At 61.5% G+C, this 24,671-nt stretch overlaps 1 protein-coding gene across 3 annotated transcripts in view; it reads right to left on the minus strand.

Moving 5' to 3' along the window:
- The window catches only part of CDH4 (cadherin 4), a 500,836-nt gene that overhangs the window by 124,214 nt on the left and 351,951 nt on the right, over nt 1–24,671 (minus strand). For all 3 annotated transcript variants that reach the window (XM_055302565.1, XM_055302570.1, XM_055302579.1), the window contains one exon: nt 3,135–3,361. In XM_055302565.1, the coding sequence (XP_055158540.1) occupies nt 3,135–3,361 (227 nt within the window). The remainder of the gene's footprint in view (nt 1–3,134; nt 3,362–24,671) is intronic.

The raw sequence follows: 24,671 nt of genomic DNA on the forward strand, positions 1-24,671 counted from the left end.
TCCCCTATCACCGTTGTGCCTTCCCTGGAGCTGGCTTCTGTTGGCTTTCAGATCTTCTGTGTGACTTTGGTGTTCAGACATTTTACCATAAAATGCCTGTTGTGGACTGAATGCATGTGGCCTCAAATTCGTATGCTGGAACTTGTCCCTCAGGGTGATGGTGTCAGGAGGTGCAGCCTTGCGGGGTGATTAGGATCAGAGGAGGTCATGCCAGATGGGATTGGTGCCCATGAATGACACTCTAGTGTCTGCTTGCTGGCACGTGAGGATATAAGACATCAAAGGCAGCAGTCGGCAGGAGGCCCTCTCGGGGACCTGACCACATTGCCACTCTGGTCACAGACTTCCCGCCTCCAGAATTCAAGGAATCCATGTCTGTTGTTTACAAGCTGCCCAGCCTACAATGTTTCCTTTCAGCAGCCTGAATGTGTAAAGACTGAGCCTAAGTGCAATTTTCTTCATATTATCCCACGTAGAATCCACGGGTCACGTTGAAATGATGCCTGGATGTCTTCTGTCATTATCTTTTTAATTACTACTTTGGCTCCATTTTATTCCCCCCTCATATTCCAAACATAGATATGTGGGGACCTCTTGCTACTTCTCCAGTGCCTCTTACTCTTCCTTCTGTATTTTCCTTCTTCTTGTCATTTAGCCTGAATATTTCTTCTGACATTTTCTGCTTCACTAAATCTCTCTTCAACTGCATCTAATCTGCACATATATCTACCCATTGAGCTCTTTTGTTTGTTGCATTTTTCCATCTTAAAATTGTGCAATTCCTTTCTATTCTTCTTTAAAAATCTTGTATTCAGTAAGCTTAAACACTGTAAGCATAGATATTATAATTTCTATGTCTGGTAACTCCATCACCTGTAGCTACTGTGTGCCCAGTTATTTTCTGCTGAGTGCTAGGCATTGTTTATAAGAGAAGACGGGTATAATTCAAGGCCTAGTGAGGTACTTTCCACTGGAGAAGATTGACATTTGATTCTGGCAGGTGGTCGGGGATGTCAACAGTATGGTATTACATTAAGCCATGTATAGAGAGCAACATTATTCAAAGGTTGGCATTGGTCTTTGTAAGGACAGACCAACTAAGTGACTCTGTCTCACACAGACCCTCCTTCCTGTCCCCAGGAACCACCCTGGGGAGGGTCCAGTGGCTGTGATGGGCACAAGACTGAGGGTAGGGACCATGCTGATGGCAGTAGTAAGAGCTGCATCCTTGCAGCAGGGCTCTTGTGAGTCTACAATCTGTATGACACATAACCTCATATAATACCTGTGATAACCCCACTGTTATCCTATTTTCCATATCAGTAAATCTTGGCGTGGTCAAGTGACATGTCCCAAAGCATCAGACAGTAAATTAAAGAAGATTTAATTTAAACTGTAACCCAGGGCAGCCAGGCTGCTTTATAGTGCTGGGCTCAGTCATACCTAGAAAGCCAGTTTTCACTCCTCTCTAGAACACTGATTCTTCCATTCAGCATAGGGGCTGTGGTCCCGTGACTCAGTGCCCCTAACTAAAAGTGGGGACAATGACAGGAGCCACTTACAGATGTTTTGAGAGCCAGAGAAGTGGATACCTACTAGGACAAGGCCTAGGCAGGGTCCTAAAAAGTCAGGACAAGGAATTCTGAGTTTGAAAGTAAGAAGACACAGGGAGTCATCAGGTGACCTGAAATTAATAGAGAAGGGCTGGGGTTGGGCGGGCTGCAGAGACTCTGCCTGCCACCTTTCATGCCTCAGGGGTGTGGCCCCACAGTACCCCGCATCTAGACTTGCCAGGATGGCCTGAGTCTGGGATGCAGATTCCTCGCCTCTCCTTTTGCCCCTTGGGGCCTTGTTCGGCCAGCCTGACGTGGGGCTGGAGAGGCACTTGTACTGAGGACTAATTGCAATCACCTTCCAAGAGGATCAGGGGATTAACTGCATCAGAAATCACTTCATTAACATGCCTAACAAAAGGTGTCATTATGTTTTCAATTAGTACCTTTTATCTGAGGACTTCCACAGGCTTTAAGGACCTCTACCCTCTGCTCAGAGACGCGTATTTTCTCCACTGCAATCAGGGATATAAGCCTTAACACTGGGGGCCAGCCTGTCAGCCCCTGGCCCTGCACCTGAGGGAAGGGCCCCCCCATGTCCCATGTCCCAGCCACCCCAGGGCCCTCCTTGCTCATTGTCTTCTCACCAGCTCGTGGCCCGTCATCGTCACCCAGGAAAGAATGGAAACCACCTCCGTCTGTCCTAGGGTCTCAGCACCCACATGGAGAGACTCTCAATGTACTGCGGCTCTGCTAAGGGAAATGGGCTTTGAGGCCTGGGTCAACATAGCCATGAGGGCACTTGACGTCCTTCCTGGGTGGACCAACTCATTGCCAGAGGGGAAAGCTACCCACCAGAGTCACCGCTTTCTCTTCTCTAACCTAAACCACCTCTGTTTTGTTTAAAAACAAGATAACACAAAATACAGGTCCCTGTTCTCCCAAAGGGGATTCCTTGGAAGCCCCGAAGAGGGTTCCCTGATCCGCCGGCTTGGGAAACTTGCAGACTGTCTGCCCCTGCGGTTCATGAGGCACCGTAATTGTGTGAGGTGCTGGGTAAGTGTGCAGGAAGGAATCTGACCAACCTGGTCTAACCCTTTGCTTCCCAGGGTCTTTTCGGAGGGAATGCCCGGGAATGCTGTAGAAGGCATTTCTTCTCGCGGTGTGTTCTCTTTGCTGACGCAACGCACCCCACATCACAGTAGTTCTGAGGGTCCCGAGGCCCCCTGTTCGCTGCAAGGGTTTCTGCTTCCCCACGGGCTGACCCCCAGGCAGGAGGCAGTGAGCAGCTGGGACTGGTCATGAGGACAAACAGGGCTGCAATTTCCTGCTAACCTGCCATCCCCACACCCGAGGCCAAAGCCGTAGGCAGGAGAGGCTACAGAATTTGGGGTGCCCAGGGAGAAACGGGAAAGAACAATTAAGACAGTCAAGAGGGCGAGGGCTGTGCATTAAACCGGGGATGAGGCCTCAGGAAGCTGGCAGGTCAGAGGTCCTCTGGGGCCAGCACGGCCCATTGAAGGTCATGGACCTAAGGGAGGAAGGATCCTCCCCAAACCCCTGCATGTGGTCACATCTTACCTTGTGTGCAGAGCGGGCTGACGAGGGCTGGGCCACCAGCAGCCGTACCATGGCGTCCCATCGCCTGGCTGTCTGGCGGTCCCACGCGGTCACAGTGAACGCCACCTGCTCCGAGGGGATCCGCAGCTCACGAGTGGCAAAGACCGTCCCATCCGCCTCTACTTTGAAGTCCACGCTGTTGGTCTCATACTGCGTCCCCTTGGTCCCCAGACAGCTGCTGAACGTGACTGCAAGTGGAAAAGGAGACAGGGTCAGGACCGGCCTGTGGGCGAAGGGTGGCGCAGGTGCTCGCGTGGTTGATTTCAGCTGCGGGTTCTTGATCTCCGAAGGAGCAACACGGGGAAAATAACGATTTAACTGATTTTTTGACCTTCAGGTATTGTGTTTTATCTCCCACATTCAGGGAATTAGCTATTGGCCTTCGCAGAAGGACATAAAAAACCCCGCGGCTGGCTGCTCGGCGTCTCCGCACGCCCTCCTCCCCGTCCCCGTATCCCCGAATCCAACCCGAGTCTGTGGGTGGCACGGTGGGTGCACTCTGCTCTGCAAACGACCCTGGCCAGAGCCCCCCAGCCCCTGCAGGCCTCATGCCCCAACTCCCCCACGGATCTGTTTCCACCCCAAGAAGGTTAAGTGCGTGGAAGGAGCCGGGAAGGCGGCGTTCAGTGTTCTGAGTGGGAATCTGCTGTGCTCTCTGGTGCATTTTATTACTCAAGGACCCAACCTGATGCCCGCAGGCTCTGTCGGGGCAGGCTGGGTGGGACCCGGGGGCAGCAAGGGCCTTCCCGGGGACCGGACACGGGGCGGGTCAGGCAGTCGGGTTCCCGACCCTCTGGTGCGTGCAGAGCTTTGCCCCCCGTGCATGAATTAGGCACCGCATCGCCAGCCCCTCCTAATGACTCTGCCGTCCGGCCACTTGCAACCCCTGGGCTGGGAAAGACCCCTCAGGAGCCGCGAGCTCACCGGGACCACATCAGTGTGTTTTTGACACAAGTGCTTTTGCAGCTGTCGCCAACGCCACGGTAAAATGAGAAGGCGCCAGCAGCCGGTGTCACATTCCGCTGAGAGAAACGATAGATAAAGTTACCTAGTATTTATAAAAGTGTGGGTATCTCAGCAATTACGGTGGGAGGATTGCTTTTTTAAGCAATTTCACTGTCACAGCTTACATGATTTAATTACTATTTATTCCAGAAACTAAAAAAAGTGCTTCACTGTTACATTTGATGAAGTGTTTTTTTCCCCTGTGTTCACCTTTTATTGTTGCTTGCCTTGAAATAATAAACGACGCGGACGTCCCGCATCTCACATACTTCACTGCAGGCGTCTCCCGGTTACCAGCGCCTCCCACTCGAGGCTTTGGTGTACAAATGTTTCCAAACGTGAGGACGCCCGGCGTTTCCGCCCTGTCCGGCCTGAGAGGCGGGAGCGCCACCCCCTGCCCCCCGCCCCCACCGCGTGCGCAGACCCGGTCCTCGGACACTGAGGGCACCCGGGGCTCGGGCGGGTCGAGGTTCCCTGGAAATACACCCCCCGCCGACGAGGGAATAATTGCATTTCCTTTCAAGTGACAAGAAAATCCCACGCTGCTCTCACTGTACCACTCGCCCCGACGGCAAGCGAATTAAAATCAGCAACAAACTGAGCAGATCAATCATTCCTGACACCTAACTGTCACGGAGAAAGATAAACACGACGGTTTGGGGGATGTTGGGAGATGAGCACAAAATACATAAATAAGCTCCTTTGTTGTCTAACCGCAAAGTTCTAGTAACACTAACGGCCTTGGACAGCGGCGGGAGGGCTTGCGTCCCGTGAAGATTAAACGTAGACGCCGCCGTAGTTAAAGCGAAGTCACAGGGTTTGGTGACGTCTGAGGAGGCGGTGGTGTGGCCCCAGCAGGGAAGGTGCGGCGCCGTCCACAGGGACCCTCAGATGACGCACGTCCCGGGGGGCGGGGGACACCTGCCAGGACACTGGGGATGGCGCCATCGAACGTGCGATGACGCCCAACCTGCCACCAATCACGCCCTTGGGGTAAAGCGGGCGCTTCCCCACGCGGGTGTCCACAAGACCTTTGCGGGCTTTAAAAGTTGGCGTCCGGGCAGCCCAGGTGGCTCGGCGGTTTAGTGCCACCTTCAGCCCAGGGCCTGATCCTGGAGACCCGGGATCGAGTCCCGCGTCGGGCCCCCTGCATGGAGCCTGCTGCTCCCTCTGCCTGTGTCTCTGCCCCCCACCCCCCGCCCGTGTCTCTCATGAATAAATAAAGAAAATCTTAAAAAAAAAAGTCGGCATCTTTCCATTCTGAACGGCAGGGACCTGGCCAGACCCAACAGGGCAGGCCCTGGGGAGGCCGCCTCTCCCCCTGGGGACCCGTTCGGACACATGATAAGCCCCATGGCCATTTGTCGCCTGGCGTGCTCTGAGAAAGGGGGCGGCCAACCAACAGGGTGCGGGGGTCCATGCAGGCCTCAGGGTTCTGGAAAGCCGGCTCCGAGCGGCCCAGAGCACCTGCTTCTCCTGCCCGTCCTAGGCCAGGGTGCTGCGGGCACTGAGTGCCCATGAGCTCCTGCGCAGGCCAGGCCGGCCCGGGGCCTGAGAACGGCCTCCACCCCGCGTAGGACAGGACCCGGGGCTGCGTGATGGCAGCCGTGGTCAGCGCGCTGCGGGGTTCGGGCAGGGTCAGTCCCCGCACCCTGGGAAGCAGTGGGACCCCAGGGCCCCGCCGGCCCTGTGTGCTGCCTCTCGCGCTGCATCCCTGCACCTGTCTGCATCCTCTGCTCCCTGCCTGTGTCTGCCTGCACCACCGCGTGTGAGGGCATGGCCATTGTCCCGTGTCCCGCCGTGGCCCCGGGGTTGAGGATGGCGCCGACATACAGTCGCTACGAGGAGGCAAGACCTCCCCACGATGCCCCACCTGGAGCCCCGGGCCGTGAGGGGACGGCGGGGGGTGGCCCACCCCGGGCACACCGTCTCCCCGAGCCCTGGGGGGGGCCGCCGGGTCTGCAGGAGCCGGGCGCGGCGGGACAGAGCATCCCAGGCTGCGAAGGCCAGCAGCCCGGTATTAACATGTTCAGTCAATACTTCCCTTGATGTGCTCGTTTTTGATCTCGTTTCTCCCTTAGTTTTCAGAAAAAATTAAAGTCCCATGAGATTCTAGAAGAAACGCTTCCCTCAATGTTTCACATGAAACCAGCAAATGCAGAGAAGCTCCTGCCCTGATTAAATTCAGGTTGTGCATCTCTCCTGCCTCCAAGCAGGGCTCCCGGGGAAGCGACCCCCCTCCCAGGCCCCGGGCGCCCCGCTAGGCGCAGCTGGTGGGCAGCGGCCTCTCCGGTCTGCAGGCGAGGAAACTGAGTCCCAGAAACTCTTAGCACCTTCCTGAAGCTGGCGAGAGCTGGAGGTGGGGTGCTGCAGGCCCTTGATGCCACGCCGAGCTGCCAGGGGGACTCTCCTTTTTTTAAAAAAGATTTTATGAATTTATTTTATTTTTAAAGATTTTACTTATTTATTCCTGAGAGACACAGAGAGAGAGGCAGAGACACGGGCAGAGGGAGAAGCAGGCTCCTTGCCGGGAGCCCGATGCGGGACTCGATCCTGGAACCCTGGGGTCATAGCCTGAGTGGAGGGCAGACGCTCCACCCCTGAGCCCCTCAGGGGCCCCAATTTATTTATTTTAGAAAGAGAGAGTGTGAGCGGAAGGGGCAGAGGGAGAGGGAGAGAACCCCAAGCTGACGCCACACCCAGCACGGAGCCCCACGTGGGGCTCGATCCCACGACCCTGAGATCATGACCTGAGCCGAAACCAAGTTTGGATGCTTAACCGACTGTGCCCCGGTGCCCCAGGGAGACTCTCCTACGTCAGCTCTGTGTGCATCTCCGTCTCGAGAGGGAACCTTGTGCTGCTGTTTGGAGAAAGCAGCCCCGGGCGGAACCCGCGCCCGGTCTGAGGCTCGGCGGCCCAGGCCCCGGTGAGGCGGGCAGGCCGTCAGCAGCCCCGGGAGTGGAAGTCGCTCGGTGGGGGTAGGTGCCAGGGGGGGGGGTGCGCCCCCCAGCTGGGCTCCCCCGAAGGAGGCCGGCCGAGCTGCCTCCGGGTCCAGGGTCGCGACGCGGGGTGGCGGCGCTCCTGCTGCACGCGGCTCCGGGGCTTGCTAATTATTTCCATTAGTTTTAAACAAACTTGACAAGAGACAGGAGTCCTGAGAGACACGAAATCCAATCATTTAAGTACACACAGCGGCGGCCCCGCTGCCTCTGTTCCCCGGGCGCGGCGGCGGCGCAGCCAGTGTGGGGGGCCGGGGAGCCGCTCCGTGGGTAGGCCTCGTGCCCTCTGCGCGCCCGAGCACTGGCCCTGGGGCCCCGGGACCCTGACCGCATCGCCAGTGACGGCCGATGCCACTGCACCGTCCGTCCCTGCCCACGTGTGTGTGCACGGGGGGGCACTGCGGCCATGCCACGTGGCCCAGGGCCCTCTGGGGTACGGCTTGCACCCAGGTCTGTGCTTGACAAGCTGCGGCCTCTCTGAGCGTCCTGCGCGTCCCCGCTGTGGCCAGGACCAGCCTTGCCCGGCCTGGCGCATACGGGGACAGGCCCCGGGGAGCCACGGCTCTTGGCCAAGGTCCCGCAGGTCATCATTCCACAAACATCCGTGGTCCGTGGGCAGGACACCTGCCCGGCACCCAGACGGCCTCATGGCTCCAGGATTTTCCAGAATTTCCCAGGAGGGTCACAAACCCCCAGAATGTCGGGCCCGGAGGCACCGCAGAAACGAGCTACTCCAGCCCCTCGCCGTACAGAGAAGCGAACTGAACTCGCGGGGAGACCATTAATCACGTTCGGGAGCACGTTCATTTATTCGGGTGATTCCACAAGCCCTCCCTGAGCCCCCGAAACCCACGGGGCCCAGCGTCGTGACGGAAGCCAACCTTCTCCATACGGGCCCCGGGCACTTTTAATATTTAGTTAATTGATGCCCCAAATGCAAAGCGCGCAGCGAGCCAGACGCTATCACATTTTTCTTAGAATTTCGTGCACGCACAACGTTTGTAGCTGGTGCCAATTTCACGTGTGAAAACTCCGTTCCAAGCGCTGGAAGGTGGGGTTCGGGCTCCGGTCAGTTCTGAAATCCGGAGATCGTAACGATTTGATACTCGCCGTGTGCGGCTTCTTTCATTTCTCCAGGATGGAAAACGAACAAAAACTTGCTTAAAACCTCGTCCCCGCCTTGGCCCGGGCCTTGCTGGCTCGCTGCGGGCTGGCGACAGGCCTGTGCAGCCGTGCCCATCCGCGGCGCGCGGGGCCACGTCCACGTCCCGGGAGGGGACACATGGCAGCCCCCTCGCCGGCCGCGCTCCCCGGTGGGAGGAGCGAGGTGGGCGCCGGCGCGGGAGCGGAGGGCCAGGGGCGCGGATCCACGTCCTCCGGGCAGCACCTGCCTGACAGTGACGGGGCGCCGGCTGCGTCTCCTCCTGGAAATTGCGCCGTGGTTATGAAACATGCCTTTTTGTTATTTTTCTTGTTGGGTCAACTGAGAAGGACAAACGAGCCCGAGGTGAGCTCGTAGCTGGGGCCGTGCCCAGGGTCAGTTTGGCAAGGAGTTGGCCGGACTTCCTCCTTCCTCCTTCCTTCCTGCCATCCCTCCTCCTTCCTTTCATCCGTCCATCCTTCTTCCTGTTCATCTCCATCCTTCCTTCATCCGTCCCTCCCTCCACCCATCCATTCCTCCCTCCATCCACTGTCCCTCCCTCCCTCCATCTACCTGTCCATCCCTCCATTGGTCCATCCGTCTGTCCACCCATCCATCCCTCCACCCGTCCATCCTTCCCCCTGTCCACTGTCCATCCCTCCGTCCACCCTCCCTCCCTCTGTCCGTCCATCCACACTCTCTCCCTCCCTCCCTCCCTCCCTCCCTCCACACCCTCCTCCCCTCACTCCCTCCCTCCCTCCCTCCACAGCCCCTTACCCATCCATCCTACACTCCCTGCATCTCCACGGTCCAGGCACCGTCCAGGTGCTGGGGAGCCGGAGGGGGTCGGGGCAGCCCCGGGCAGCAGGAACTTGGAGTGAAGATCAGGTTGGAGGGGAGGTGATGAGCAGGGGCCCTGGGGGCACACCCTGTGTTGAGTGACCTCAGCGATGCCTCTTCTCCCTGATTCTCCACAGTGAGACCCCCCGCAAGGGCCCATGTCTCAGGGACGAGAGCCCGAGGCTGGAGCTGAAGGGTCAGCGAGGGTGGCCAGGTGGCCACCACTGGTCCTGCTGGGACGGCTTTCACCACGTCTTCCCGCTTAGGGCCCTGCCCCCCCGGGGGCAGCCAGGAGGTCAGCAGCTGGGTGCCCAGGGCTGCTCTCACCCGCGACAGCCTATCCCCTCCCTGTTGGTCGAGCGCTCGGCCTCCACACACATGTTCCCGTTGCCTGGAACACCCTTCACCCTTCAGGAGCACGTGCACCTCCTCCGAGGAGCCTTCCAGCATTCATCTCAGCTGAGAATCCCCACCCCCGAGCTCATTCGTCCAGTGGCTTCCCGGGGGTGGGGGCACAGTGCTGGGCAGCAGCGGCCCCCTCGTCTCGGGCATCTTCAGAGATGCCGGGAGGTGGTGATCACGAACAGCGGACGGCTGTCCGGCGGGTTTCATCACGTGGCCGGGCGTGCTGGCGGTGCTCGTGCGGCCCCTCGGGGGGCTGGGCCACAGGCCTCACGCCCGCTGCCCCCCTGCCTGGAACCTCGGGCTGTCCGGACCCTTGCACGTCCCCCCGTGCTGTTTCCCGGCCTGTGATTTGAACACAAACACGCTGCCCTGCGTGCGTCTCCTCCACGTGGTCCTGCGGCCGGACGTCTGCCCACGGCCACAGCCACACCAGAACCAGCAGTCCTGCTTGCGGGGCGCAGAGAGGCCGGGCCGTGGAGACTGCGCACGTCCTCTGCTCACGCACAGGGGAGGGGCCGCCCCGCGGGGCTGGTGCCCGGGAGCGGTTAGCCCGAGCGGGGCCACGTGACGGTGCCTCTGGGGCCAGGACGAAACCTGGGGACCCGGTGCCGCCTCCAGTGTCCTCTGCCATCCTTGTGCTCGGCACGGGTTCCCGAAGCACAGACGGGGTCGCGCTCCTCGTGCCGCCTGGGTCGGGGGGCCGGGCTGGGTCCACGGCCGCGCTCACAGGGACCAGGAGAGGCCGCGCCTGGACGGTATGTCACACACCAACACTGTAACCGCATGTGCCTCCAATCCAAAGGTGACCCTTCCAGCGCGGCCTCGAGGCGCCCCAGCCCCGTGCTCAGGGGTTCCGAGCCCCCGCGCGGGCACAGGCGACCCCTCCACCCGTCGTCCGCCGCCTGCACCGCCCCACCCCTTCGGTGGCGCCTCCTCTGCAAACCTCAGACCACACGCACGGGCCCCTCCCTGTCCCTTGTCTCCAAACCAGCGGTGGCCGTGACACGGAGCTGCCCTAATTCATTCTACATCGGCTCAGTGGTTCTTCGTGTCTGAGCCTGGCCACCACCGCCCAGTCTCTCCCGTGCAGGGTGTGCACGCGCACCTGCCTCCCAGCACCTCGCGGGGGAAGGTGGGGACGCACTCTCAGGGCTCCACACAGGCTGCCCCGCTCATTCCCCCTTCCCCGCGGCCCTCGGCTCAGCCGCCCACACCCGTTTCTCCCCACGACGTGTATATACCATGTTGCTTGGCTCCACGCTGTGCACGGGGCTGTTCGCTCCTGCCCGGCCCCGCAGCTTGTTGGGGGCGGTCGTTAGTGCTCCCCGAGGCTGGCGCCCTGCCTGCTTCATCGTGGCTCTGACCACGGCCTCCAGTCTGGGACTCTGGCTCCTACCAGCAGGTGCTTGAGGGCCGCGGGTGGGGGAGATGCACACGTTCCATTTCCCTTAGTGTTGGGGGCACCTGGGGGGCTCAGCGGGTGAGCGTCTGCCTTGGGCTCAGGGCGTGACCCCGGGGTCCTGGGATCGAGTCTCGCGTCGGGCTCCTGCATGGAGCCTGCTTCTCCCTCTGCCTGTGTCTCTGCCTCTCTCTCTCTCTCTCTCTGTGTCTCTCAGGAATAAATAAATAAAAATCTTAAAAAGAAAAATGTGAGTAGTGGGCGAACTGAGGAGCCCCGAGAAGACGCGGGGGAAACCGAGATGGCAGGTGGCTAGGTGGAGGAAGCGCACCTGAACGGGCCGCTCCCCGTGGGACTCCCACCCTGCGGCGTTCTGGAAAAGGTGCGGCCGTGGAGACGCAGACGACCAGCGTTGCCGGGGCCTGGGGAGCGGGGGCAGCGGGGGCAGCGGGGGCAGCGGGGCCGGTGCCCGGGCGGCAAAGATGCTCCGGTGACGCTACCGCAGTGGGTTCACGTCATGATGCATTTGTCCAAACCCACAGAGAATAACAGCATCAGGAGTGACTCCAACACACACCAGGGGCTTCCGTTAATATTCGTCTCTCAACACCGGCTCGTCGGTGCCAACGGTGGGGGGAGTCGTGGGGCGGGGGTGGGAACTCCCTGCACCTTCTTCTCTCTTTCCCCATAAACCTAAAATTGCTTAAAAAAAAAATCTATTAAAAAACGGATATTCGTTATCCGTCAGACATTCCTTCTCCAGAGAAAAACAGGCGGTTTCAGAAATGTTAAAAATCCCATTTGAAAGCAAAACATTGAAACCTCTCTCTGTGCCATTTCATTTATGGCAGGGAGCGTAAAACCCGCTTCTCCCTCTGGGTGTCTTCCTAATGAACCGACGCCACGCTCCAGCCGTCACCGGCTCCGTCTCTCCCAGGACATCCTTCGCGTCCAAGAACAATCAGCCAAAGTGGCGACACACGTGTGCCCTCGTCTGAGTGGCCTGTCTTCCTTCCGGCACGTGCCCTCCCCTCCCCCACCATAGACTCTTGCTGACTTTACTCAGTATTTACGGGGCCGCGTGGCAGGTGGAGGCACCTGCCGGGAGGCGCGTGTGTGGCCCCCACCTGGGGCCCGGGCGTGAGACCAGTCTGGTCTGCGCACCGACCGCGAAGTCTCTGGGGTCTGGGGCTAATTAACGGTGCTTCGCTCGAGAAGACAAAGGTGCAGGTGTGTTGGAGACGCAGTGATGGGGCGGCGGGGAAGGACTCGGGGTCCAAGGAGGGCTGCTGAGGACACCGTTCTTTCCCGAGCGGCAGTCCTACCCGCCTCGGTAGCGAACCGCGTGGATGCCCCTCGGCACGGAGCGCGCAGACTCGGAACCGGGTGACAAACCGGATGAAACCCGCCCTTGCACGCTGGCAGGGGTGCGAGGAGGACCCGACGGGCACGTCCTGCCTGCTGGGGACGCCCCAGGCAGCTCCCCGAGGACACTGTCCTCCGCGGCCTTGACTGCGGCTGTCCCCACACTGGAAAGGCGGCCGCGGAGGGACGTGCTTCCCCGGGAAGCTGAAGAAACGGAGAGGTTCACTGAGCCCCGAGGTCCACGGCTCGCGAGGGGCAGGGCGGGTGCTGATGGGGGCTCCCGGCCTTGCTGCCTCCCGGACCCCCAGGCCTGTGCCACCAGGAGCACCCCCTTCCCTGTCACTCCCGACGTGAGCGTGGTCGTCCCCGGGGACAGAGTGGGCGGTGGGGGGGGGTGGCTGCCGGGGTTCCAGGCTGTAGCACATTCTATCCTGCCCTCTTCCTGTGTCTTGCTGTGACGAGCTCCCGCGTGAAAACCACCCTGGGCGTCCATCCATAAGCAGACTGTCATGCTTGTGGGTGCAAAGCTCCCTGCCTCCCCCGTGATGCTGCTGAGGAAGAGACAAAGGACCAGCTTGGGGTGCTTCCCGGCCGGCCGGGGGAGGACGGGGGCGTGAGCTCAGAGCACACCCCCTTCTCCTGGAAGCAGCATCCAGAGGCCCCCCGAATGCCCCGTGGTGCAGGCCCAGCACGGATGCCGCCGGGAAAAGTGACCGTTTGTAGTTGGGGCCGTGTGAGCTCACACGTCCCTGGCCAGCCCGTGACGGACCAGAAGGACGTCATTGTGGCAGTAGCGGCAGCTTCTGCATACAGAGTTCGTACACCTGCCAGGAAACGTGCCAGGCTCCGCGCCCAGACCTTCCCCCTCGCCCAGTGGCTACGCAGCCACAGCTGTCACCCCGCACACAGAGGGGCCCATGGGGAGACGGACACCGGTCGGTATCTGCCTTCAGGACGGTCAGCTGAGCAGCGTCTCCGACACCCGTTCCCAGGGCTTTGCAGTGCGGGTGACACAGCCCAGGCAGGGCTTGCCAGACGGCTCACCCTGACGAAGGATGCCTCACCCCCTGACAATGGACACCTCATCCCCTGACGATGGGCGGCTTGCCCTGATGATGGAAGGCTCCCCCCTGACAATGAACGGCTCATCTCCTGATAATGGATGGCTCCCCCCGACGATGGACAGCTCGTCCCCTGATGATGGACGGCTCCTCCCGACGATGGATGGCTCCCCCTGGCGATGGACGGCTCCCCCCGATGATGGACGGCTCCCCCGACGATGGACGGCTCCCCCTGATGATGGACGGCTCGCCCCCATGGTGGACAGCTTGTCCCTCCATGATGGACAACTCTCTCCGGACAATGGACCACTCAGCCCCCACGATGGACGACTCACTGCCCCCACAATGGACAGCTCATCCTCCTACGACAGACGACTCTCCCCCCAGGACGGACGGCTCTCCCCTCCATGATGGACGGCTCTCCTCCTGATGATGGATGACTCTCCCCCCACGATGGATGACACCCCCCCCAGGACGGACGGCTCATCTCCCCCCACCCCCACCCATGGACGGCTCGCCTGGGACACAGGGAGCGGGTGGCCGGGCCCACACGGCCTGCGGCTGGGGGCCTGGGTGGGTCTGTGTCATGGCGCCCCTTGGGCAGAGCCCGTGGCGGGTGCGGCAGCTGCAGCGAGGGCTCAGGGGAGCCAGGCCCGGGGGTGCCCCCCGCAGCCCAGGAAGCAGGACTGGCTATTTTTAGAGCCGCCTGCCTCCCTCTCATCAGCGTCTTCATGTCAGGACTGAGCTAATGAGGTCGCTCATGATTAAGGCCCAGGAGAGAGATGGCTCTTTCCTGTCCCCAGGGTCACCTCTCCACCCTGCGCCCCCGACCCCCCCACCAGGTCCTCTGTGGGGGGAGCCGCCGGAGGGGGCAGTTCTCGTGGCCTCCACACCTGCTCATGACTTTACTCCATTTCGCCCCAAGGACAGGGTGGGGCTGTGTTTGGCAGCGTCCCTGCTGGGGACACTCACCCGCTCTAGTTCCTTCCCAGCTCCCAGCGAGCTGTTGCAGACACCGAGGACGACATGTGTTTTGGGGCCCCGGGGAGGTCTGGGAAGGTGGTCCCTGCCGACTGGCCCAGAGGGAGCCCTGCTCTGACGGTGGGATCCGCGGCCGGCTGCGACCCCATTGTCCTGGAGCCTGTGGAGGCCTGTGGCCACCAAGGCCCCTCATGGGCTCAGCGTCCCGCGGGGGAAGGAGCAAAGCCACGGGACGCGTCTGCCCGTCCATCCACCGTGTCCCTCCACCTACTACTGACTGGCTTGGCTTGCCCTCCCCTGCTGCCTCCTTGGGGAGCCTCTGTTCCCCAGAGTGGGCAACGCCAAGGGCCGGTGGTCACGGTGCCGCGTCCCAGTGGAGGGGACAGGAGATGGGGACGTCGCAGGATGGCGTGGGGGCCTCCCGGAGCTACAGAGAGGAGCAAGGCCGACGGGGCTTGGGGGGACAGGGACGGTCAGGGGGGCTCTGGGACTCCGTGACCAGGAGCGGGCTCCTGGCTGTGAGCACGGGGTGGTGGCAGGGGTCACTCGTGCGGGCACACCCCTAGGGAGTGGCGTGTTCACATGTGCACGCAAGAGCTCCCCGCCAGCCCCCGCGGCCTGCACAGACGGGGCCCCTCCTGAGCCGGGCGTCTGCAGGGGCGGACGGCACAGGCGGGAGCAGCACCCCTCCCTGAGTCGTCGGCGCCCCAGAGGTGCTAACAAATGTTTCCTTCGGGGCCTCCTAACACTGAACCAGCAACCGTTTAAGTTAAAGACGAACAAATAAACAAAAACATGCTTTACCCTCCGCCCTTGACCGCAGACGGACACACGAGGGGGAAGTCTCGACCCGGAACCCTCAGGGGGGTGCCAGCGTGCACTGGCCACGAGGCCCCGCGGCGTGGGGCGAGCCCACCTGCTCTGTGACGGGAGGGACGCCCAGGACTGCGTCAGGGCCACCGCTGCGGCTCAGGAAGACGGTGCGGGGCTGCAGGTGGACGAGCGCCTCCGGTGGGCACCCCGGGGCCGGGAGCCCGAGGACGGCTGCCAGGGCCTCTGAGCTCACAAGTCCTCATCTCCCGGGTTCGGAGGGAGCCTTGGCGGGGTCTGGGCAGGACGAGGGGGTCTGGGCGTCTGTGGGGCTATGCAGCTCGGACGCGTGAGGTGCACACCTGGTGGCGCTGGGACGGGCCCGCCCCCCTGGCGCTGGCGGCCCCCTCGCCTGGCACCTCGTCAGCTTCGGTCTGCTGGGGCTGAACCTACACCTGGCCCCGAACCTGAGCTGTAAATACACCGGGGCCGCCTGCCAGAGGTGCCTCTACAGTAAACAAGAAGGACCTGGGAAAGGCAAGCACGCCCCCTCTCTCCATCACACCGACGGCCCGGACCCCGTCTCTGGGTCTCACGTCACCGGGCCCGTGGGTGTCTGGGGACCCCCCTCCCCGCTCTGAGGCGAGCAGGCCCTTGTGTGCACCAAGGGTGGAAGCTGCTGGTGTCTGGGGTCCGCCTTCAACGCCCCTGCTTCCCCGGGGCTGGGCCGGCCGCCGGCCAGGTGTGGAGGTGCTTGCAGGAGCCCGCGGGCAGGGCAGGGGCGGACGCGCTCATCAACTGGGCAGGTATGTGCAGGTCGCGGCCTGTTGGGGGCTTCGTGGTGCGAGGTGCTAGCAGAGCGTGGGTGGGGCGGGGAGGGTCCGGATGGAGCAGGAGCCTGGACGGGGAGCCGCAGCCAGTCCAACCGCGCTGGGACAGTCCCCTAGAGACCGCGTCCCCTTGCCCCGGCCCACACGGAGCTCTGCCCCGGGGTGTCACTGTGTGTCTCTGAGCTCTTTCCAGGACGGGCCTCTGACTGCACTTCGGGCTCCGGGAGTGACCAGGACTTGGGGACACACTTCCCAGACTCACGACGGGGAAGGCTCCGTGCTGAGCAGTGCCTTCTCTTCCAGCACAGACAGAAGCGGTCCTTTGGCAGCATCCTCCCCCCTTCCCCCCACCCCCAGGGACGCCAAGGCCTCGCGCATCTGCTGGGCGGGTCCCTATCCACACCCTGTTCCCCAAGAGCCTGAAGGAAGTGGGCTCTTTTTTCAAAAAAAATTTGTCCTTAATGTGATCCATCGCCCCCACCGTGGGGCTGGAACCCACAACCTCGGGATCGAGAATGTCGTGTTCTACCGACCGAGCCGGGCGGGCGTCCTGGCCACGCAGTCGTCATGCGTCGCGTCACTGTCCGAGGAACGTCTGAGGAACGTGGGCCCAAGCCGAGCAGGGGCAGGGCGGCGGGGGGACGTGGTTTCAGGTCGTGACAGTGGTCACTCTGTGTCCATCTGGGGCATTCCCAGGGCGGTGAGAGCAGGGCAGGGCCCGGGGAGTCCTGGAAGGCCCGGGGACCTGTGTACCTCACGCATGTTGGTGATTCGGGGCAGGTCCTCAGCACGAGGCTCGGGTTCGCCGAAGTGACAGATGGTTCCCGAATCCCACGACATGGGGCCGAGGGAGCCCTCACTGGCCGTTTGGCCCCTCCTGGGAGGGACGGACGGACTTCCTCTGCCCCCGCCGCGCTGCCACGGCACGTCCTGCCGTCAGCCCTCACCGCAAAGTCGTGAGGAACGAAGCGAGCCCCTGCCGTGTGTCCCGAGGACGGAGGGTGACCCTGTGCCACCAGTATCTACTGTGGGCCCAGCAAGGTGCACGAGGGCTGCTCGTGTGACCGTCGGCTCTGCTTGTTGTTCCTGCCACGACCCGGAGAAGCATCCCTGCGCCCCCGGGACTGGGATTTCCTCGCTACTGCAAGTATGACGGCGCTTGGAGACTTTAACACCCAAAGCAAGTCCTGCGTCTGCGGAAACAATTGCCTCCAAGACCCGCTGCCGGTGCATCCGGGGTGGGGGCACACAGGGCCGCGGGGGGCCCCGCGAAGGCTCTCCAGGCTCCCGAAGGCACGGGCTGCGCGAGTTCCCACTTCCTACCCCGAGCGGCGGAGCGATGCTCATGCAGGGTCACCCACGCGGCCACACGCCCCGCTTCCCCGCCGTGACCGCCCCTTGCCGGGGGAGAGCGTGCTGCAGGCTCCTGCCCGTCTCGGCCACGCTTTGGTGACTCTGCCCCGGCAGGAGAGACAGCCAGCGGACGAAGCCAACGTGGAGGCAGCGGATCCTGGCCTCCCTCGGTCCTCGACCCGATGCCCCGGCCTCATCCGCGTCCCCTCACGGAGAAAAACAGCAGTTCAAGACCTCGGCCCTGAAGGGAGCCCCGTGCGGAGCCCCGTGCACGTGAGCTGTTTACCCCAAGGCAATTACAAGTTCGACACAAAATCTTGATAAAGAATCGTTTTTTACTTCTTTTTTAATATATTGGTGAAGAAGCTCCGCCAGATGCATAAAAGTCATGTGACATTTTACTCCTGAGTGTAAATTAAAATTTGCAGAAAGTTCAATGAAGCAGGAGCGATTTTTTTTTTCCAGATAATTTAGACATGAGAACTGAGGACGCTGGAGGCAGGGGGTGAGCCCCAGGATCACCCACGCCCGCTCCAGCTCTTGCCCTGCAGAGGCCTGGCCTGCCCACCTGGCCAGCCTCACCTGGTCCGTGCCCAGGGGGCCTCGCTCCTGCTGGGTGCACATTCCCAGATGGTGAAAGAGGGTTCCCGCACGTTCCCCGGAGAGAAGAGACATCCGCCAGAGAAGGCAGCCTTCGGACCAGACTCCTCTGGCTGCTGGGAGATCCGTGCCGAGTCCGTCCGTCTCGCTGAGTCCCTACGATGGTGACGAGCACCTACGACGTGCACCAAGGTGCCAAAGCACGCCGTGTGCCGCCTTGCCAAGAGCTAAAGTCTGGGAGCCGGCGGGGTGAGCTGTGTGGCCTTGGAGAGCCTGCAAAGGTCTCTGAGCACCTTATCCGACCCACGCGGCCTGAGCCCGCGGCCCACAGTCAGATTCCTGGGCCCGCCGCAGTGAGGGAGTTGCCAAGCTAACGGCCGCTCTCGGAGAGCAAGCTCTGCCTGCAAGGGTGTTTGCCACAATTAAATGAGACACCGCAGGAGCACAAGCCCTGCACGAGGCCTGGCATTCAGAGGCCGAGGCGCGAACCCCCTGCCCGGCCTGCAGGCAGCGGGGAGCAGAGGGGCGCGCCTTCCCGCCCCCTCGGACCGCCCCGGCCGGAGCCCACAGAACACACGACTCTCACAATAAGAAGATGCAGAGTGGCCGCGGGGAGGTTTAAGCTCTGCAAGTGAGCACAGGGCAACGTCTTATCACCCTCGTTCCTTTAACGAAAGCGAGGTGCTTCCCCGCCAGCGCGTCTTTATCTCAGCAGTCAGGGCTGCAAAGTGTAACTTAATTTAAAAAACAATTAGGAGTGAAACACGCGCTCCCGGGAATCACCCGTTCTTCAGAAGGAAAGAACAAAGGCGTCCACGGAAAGCCACAGGCCCTTCTTGTCTCACAGCATCAGCGCCGTGTTCGCGCACACTTGGGGGACGCGAGTCCCGACTCCCCGGCACCTGCCCGCCGCCCCTCTTCTGGGCGGGATGGAGAGGGCGGCTCTGTGGGTGCGCGCGCCCTCGACACAGCTCTGCATCCTGCACTCGTAACTCTCAAGGCTTTGTGATTTAAAGCAGCAATTACACGGAGGAACAAGATAAAGACTGGAGAAATTATCTCTTTGGGGTCGGGAGGGAAGGAAGCGAGGGAAGGTTAATGCTTTGGTGAAATATTTCCACAGTTATGTCACGCAACCATTTTGCAATACCCCTAATGTTTTCGCACATTACGTGCTCTTCCAGGGGGGAAAAACAGCTTGTGTTTTTGAAAGCAGGGAATGAAAACCTCCCGGGCCTCCGAGGCTGCCGCGACCTTGTCCGACCCCGAGGCCGGGCTACCCGGCAACCCGGCTCAGACGTGCTCCCGTACGTGTAGGCACGGCTCGGTGCGCTGGGTCTTGCCCTGTGTTGGCCACGAACAAAAACTGCCAGCGCAGAAGTCTCTGAATAGAGCTGCGGAAGCTCACGGCGATGCGCTGCTCTCAGACGCGAAGCCCTTTGGCTGCAGGTAACGTGAAGAAGTTGGATGCAGTTTTGATCCCCTGCCTCTGCCTGGGCTCCACCCGGCCCACCGAGGCAGGAGGGCCCCCTCCACGCTGGGCGTCCCACGTGGCCGCTGCATGCACAGTTTGTGTGCTTCAGAGCAGCGGGGGGCCCCCATCCCCGGGGCAGCTGTGGCTGCACCCGCTAACCACCGCCCTGGGGATGGAGACGGAGTCTGTCTTCGACCTCGCACCGTGGATCACCGAGTCTGAGAGCGAGTGGCTGCCAGGAGCCCCAGCATTCATGGGGCGACGTCCGCCAGGGCCAGGGTGCATGTCGGCCTGCAGGGAGGGGCAGCAGGGGCGGCACGTGGACGGACTGCTTGGCACCGCCACTCTTTGCACAAATGTGAACGTTCTGCGAGGGTCCCCGGGGTGCTGGCCGTGCCCCCCGAGGGCAGGCGGTGTGGCAGCTGGGGTGGGGAGTCCCAGCGCACAGACGGGATCCGGGGTGAGGCAGCCGGGGCGCCGCCCTCAATGCGGGGTCTGGGTGGGGTGGAGATGCTCCTCTGGCTACCCCTGGGGTGACCCCAGTCGTGACCTCTGGCACCCAGAAGGCAGGGGCTGTTTCTGTGGCTCTGCCTTGTAGGAAAGACCAGGACAGGAGCGTGGCCCCAGAGAAGGGGACACACATAGGGTTTGGGGAAGGTGCAGGCCGGCGCCTCCACGGAGCCTGGCGCACAGTCCTTCTCCCCTGAGCCCCCAGCAGGACTTGGTGATTCTTCACCAACACTCGGCTCAGGGCAGGAACACCCTCCTGATCCTTGGCAGCAGCACGGCCCCAGCTCATCAAACCCACAAACGTCCGGAGGCAGAGACGCAGGCCTGTGCTGAGCTCATTCAAAGCGTCTTTCCTGTGCGTGTGCATATTTTGTGCATTTGCCCAGAGAGCGTAAAGGCTGGGCTCCTCCGAAATGTGGGGTGAGTAAAGGGGTCCAGGGCTGGCTTGGAGGAAAACAACCCTGTTCCACTGCCCCTGGCGGCACGGAAGCTTCTGGAGCCTCCCTTGGCCTTAATCGCCCAGTCTCACGCTGCAGGTCATCCCTGGTGGGTCAGGAACGGTTCTGTGATTTGTTTCCATTGGTTCAGGAGCATGAAAAAATGTGATTCCTGCCCACTCAAGGAGGAGCTCCGGCCACTGCAGAGGCTCCTGCGGCCGGCGGCCTGGGCCCAGCACGGCCTGGACGCGAGGAGCCCTTCGGTCACGGGGCCACCTCCTCCTTCACGTCCCATCTCACTTCCCCCCGCTGCTGCCCCTCTGGCCGCCCAGACCCGCGCCGTGCTCATGGGTCGTCCCCGGGAGTGGACAGGCCGCTGGGGCCTGCAAGAGGCCACAGGACTGTTCTCTGCACACGCGGGTGCTGACGCAGGCTGCAGGTGAGGACGGGCGCGGGGAGAAGGGATGAGGAGTAGGCGTGGGGTAGCTTCCTAACGCGGACGAGAACAGACACCCCATCTACTACCTGGGCCGCCAGCCTGCCCGCCGCCGGGCCCGCTTTGGACGCTGCCGCCCTGCCCGGCCTGCGTGTGCTCCCAGCACCCTCTTCCCGGCACCCGCTGCACCTCTGAGCCGCTCGCTGCCCTCCCTCCATGGCCAGGCAGGCACCCCTCCCCCTCCTGCTGCCTCCCGGGCTCCAGGCTGACCCTCACTCCCCAGGGCCCAGGGTCCTTCTCCAACCCCAAGGCTGGACCCCACTGCCCACTGCCCTGGAGGGCTCCCTCACTAGGACCGAGGCTTTGCACCCCACCCGGCCTCATCAGCAGCCTCATCAGCCTCTCCTAGCCTCCCCGGCTGCCATACACTTGAAGCCCACCGTCCCTGCCCCCTGCACCCCTTCCACAGCTCTGCAGCGTCAGCCCGTGTCTGGCCATTGGCCCCCCATCCTCCTGTGCAGCCCCTCACGGATGGGCAAGTCTGTGTGGCCCCAGCCTCCCCGTTGCTCATCTTGGGGTGTAACTATCCTTTCTGGGCGTCCAGGACATTGGCACAGACTGGGCCCCAGGTGCCATGGCTGGCTGCCCCTCTGTCTGCCTCCCTGGGTGTTGCTTTTGCAAAGAAGCCTCTGACACCCTGTCCCCACCCTCCCTGCCGCACCTCCCTGTATCTCTGGGTCCAGCATGCACTGGCCTACACAAGCGTGCGGGAGGGTGGCTTGTCTCCCTCTGCGTGGGCAGGGTGACAGCCCCTCACAGAGGCCCAGGCCCACCCCCACCTTCCCTGGCAAAAGGGTCTTTGCAGACGCGATTCAGAGAGAGGTCTGGATATGGGGTTCTGGACTGGCTGGGTGGCCGCAGCTGCAATCACAAGGGTCCTACAAGACGGAGGCAGGAGGTCAGAGCTGGAGCTTGGCCAGGGCGGGGGGGGGCAGGTCAGACGCAGGTGGGCAGGTGGACTGTAAGGTGACACATTTCCATTTTTTAAGCCACTAAGTTTGTGGTTCTTTGTTACAGCGGCCCTGGGACACCCCCTCCCTGGCAGGAGGGCCTGCCACCCCAGTCCCCTGCGTCCCAGACCCTAGAACGGAGCCGGGTGTGGAGGTGGCACACGGTGAGTGTTTGCTGAGTGAGCGAATGAGCATGACCCACAGAAGCTGACCTTGCCGACGGCGCTGCGTCCGCGTCCGTCGAAGAACGAGGCTCTGTTCCCGTGCTGGCTCTGCACGGAGCCCTGCCCGTCCTCGCTGGGCCCGCCAGCCCCTCCTCTGGCTGCCACCTTAGCATCCCGAGAGCCCCAGAGGCGGGGGCGGTGCAGCGCAGTTGGCAACGTCCCGCTCATCGATTTGCATTGCTTTAATTACAAATTGCATAAATACACACCCGAGGCTTGCCAGGAGGGGGCTCCGCCGCAGGAGAGATGACTCACAAGCAGTGTGAAGCCAGAGGGTCTGTCCCGCTGCAGACTGTGCTGCGGCGCATCCCCCGGGACCTTCCGTGGGGGCCGAGTGCCCTCATAGGACCGGGCGCCCTGACAGCCCAGCAGCCCGCAGCATGCCGGGGCTCCGAGAGGTGAGCTGACGCGTCTGAGATGCACAGCCAGCTGGCAGCAGAGAGACAGTTCTGGCTCCCAGTTTCTCTGGAAAGTTCTCTGCTCGGTTACCGTCAGTCGGGGCTGGGGGAAACCGGGGAGGCGGGGGAGCTGGCCGAGCGGCTCTGGGGGCTGCAGCCCGGCCTCCCGGACGCCACGTCCCCCTCGGGCAGCCTGCAGACGGGCGAAACCCGCCCCCTCCGCCACTGTCTCGGGTTCTGAACTCGCTGCTGGTGGCAAACTTTCCACTAAATACCCAGATGGTCCTCCCCGATCCCGTTCATGAAAATCTCTCACACGGCTACAAAAACAGACGTGATCATCTGTTTTCCAACATTTTGGAAAAAATCTACAGAGGTGTAAGGTGCTACACAAATGAGAATGATTAGCTTGCGCCATCTGTGAAGGGAGGAAAAAGCAGAAGCGCCCTCCCCGCCCGCTGCGCCGCTATTTCTGGCTCCGGGGAGAGGGAGCGCTGCCTCGCGGGTCCCGGGAGGAGCACCGCCCGTGTCATCTCAGTCCGCGGCGCCCTGTGCTCTCGTTTACCCAAGAGATGCACGGCTGCCCTGCCACCTTCCGGAAGAGGCCCTGTTGGCCTGGCCAGCGTCACACATTTGCTCACGCCCTCCTGGACACAGGGGCAGGTGCTCTCTGGCGGCATGACTCAGGCCGCCAGCCGGCCGCATGGTCTGGTGCAGGTGGGGGGAGGCGGGGACCGGGGCCCTGGGGTTCTCTGTTAGCTCCACGTGCTCCCCGACAGCCAGGCAGGTGCAGTCCTGGTAGTGGGGTCGGCCCGGCCGGCCTGTCCCACGGAGCCTGTGTTCAGCCAGAGGGCAGGCCCTGGGCGAGGGACCCACCTGAGCATCCAGCCCATCTGCTGGAAGACCAGCATTCGGCTTTTTAATCAAGTCTCCATCACACACTGATGCTTTCATAAAATATGATGAGTTACCAGGAAAAGATTGTAGGCAAGATGTTGCTGCAAGTTTCCAAACGCTCACGCTTGATGTCTGCGTGTACCTGGCCCTGGTCTGTAACAAACAGTCCAGTCAGGGTCCGACCGTGATCCCGCTCTGAGAAGAGCCCACAGCAAAGGCCGCATGCCCCATGTGAGGGCCGGGAGGACAGAGTCACGCCGCTGGGGGCAAGAACAGGGTGCCCTCAGCCAGGGGATCCTAGGGGGTGGCTTCCTGAAGGTGGTAACATTTCTATGAGACCCAAAGGATGGGAAAGGGTGGGCTGTAAACACCCAAGGCAGTAGCTCCAGGCAGACGAGAGTCTGCAAATATTGTGCAAGGCAGGGGGTACCCAGGTGAGGAGCTGTGAGGCTGTGAGTGCCCAGGGTGCCAGGTGGGGAGACTAACCCCCTGACTGTTGCAGGGCTCTGGGCACTGCTGTCACCCTGGTGGGGGACGATGGTGGCTTCAGCCCAGGCCGGGGCACAGGGAACAGGGCAGTGGCATTCCAACGTGCTGAGGAGGCCGAGAGGGCTGAGCTTACAGCAGCCTGGGAGCGGGGAAGGGATGCCTGGGTCAGCGGAGTGTTTGGCATGTCTGGTTTGGGATAAAGATTGACACCCCTGAACAGTGATACAAAAATCTTCAACAACATATTAGCAATAAAATCGGACAACGTACAAAAAAACGTAGGCCGTGATGACTAAGTGGGTTTCATACAGGTGCAGTGGCTGGTTCCACATCTGAAAATCAATTACAGTAATTCCATCAATGGGCTGGAAAGGGAAGTCACAGGGTCCCATCGACTGACGCAGAAGGAGCAGTTGGCAAAATCCGATGCCCATTCACGATAAGAAAACTCTCAGTAAGCCGGGAATAGTGGTTAGAGTCTCAACCCGATCAAGGCGACCCACGGAAACCCCACAGCCCACATCACACTTCCTGGTGAGAAACTTGAACATTCTCACTAAGATGAGGAGCAAGGCAGGGATGTCCCCTCTCCGCACTGCTTTTCAACAACACAGGCAAAGTCCTCGCTGATGTGATAAGGCAAGAAAATGAAGCCAAAGAAGTGCTGCTCGGGACGGAAGAAGTAAGACTGTCTTTGCAAAACTGGTGATTACAGCAACGTTGCAGGAAACAAGGCTAATACACAAAGAGCTTATTGCTTTCCTGTACGCCAGCAGGGGATGAGCAGAATTTAAATGAGAAACGGTACCATTCCCTTTAGCACCTCCCCAAAA

This window comes from Nyctereutes procyonoides, unplaced genomic scaffold (genome assembly GCF_905146905.1).
Source record: "Nyctereutes procyonoides isolate TBG_1078 unplaced genomic scaffold, NYPRO_anot_genome, whole genome shotgun sequence".
NCBI lineage: Eukaryota > Metazoa > Chordata > Mammalia > Carnivora > Canidae > Nyctereutes > Nyctereutes procyonoides.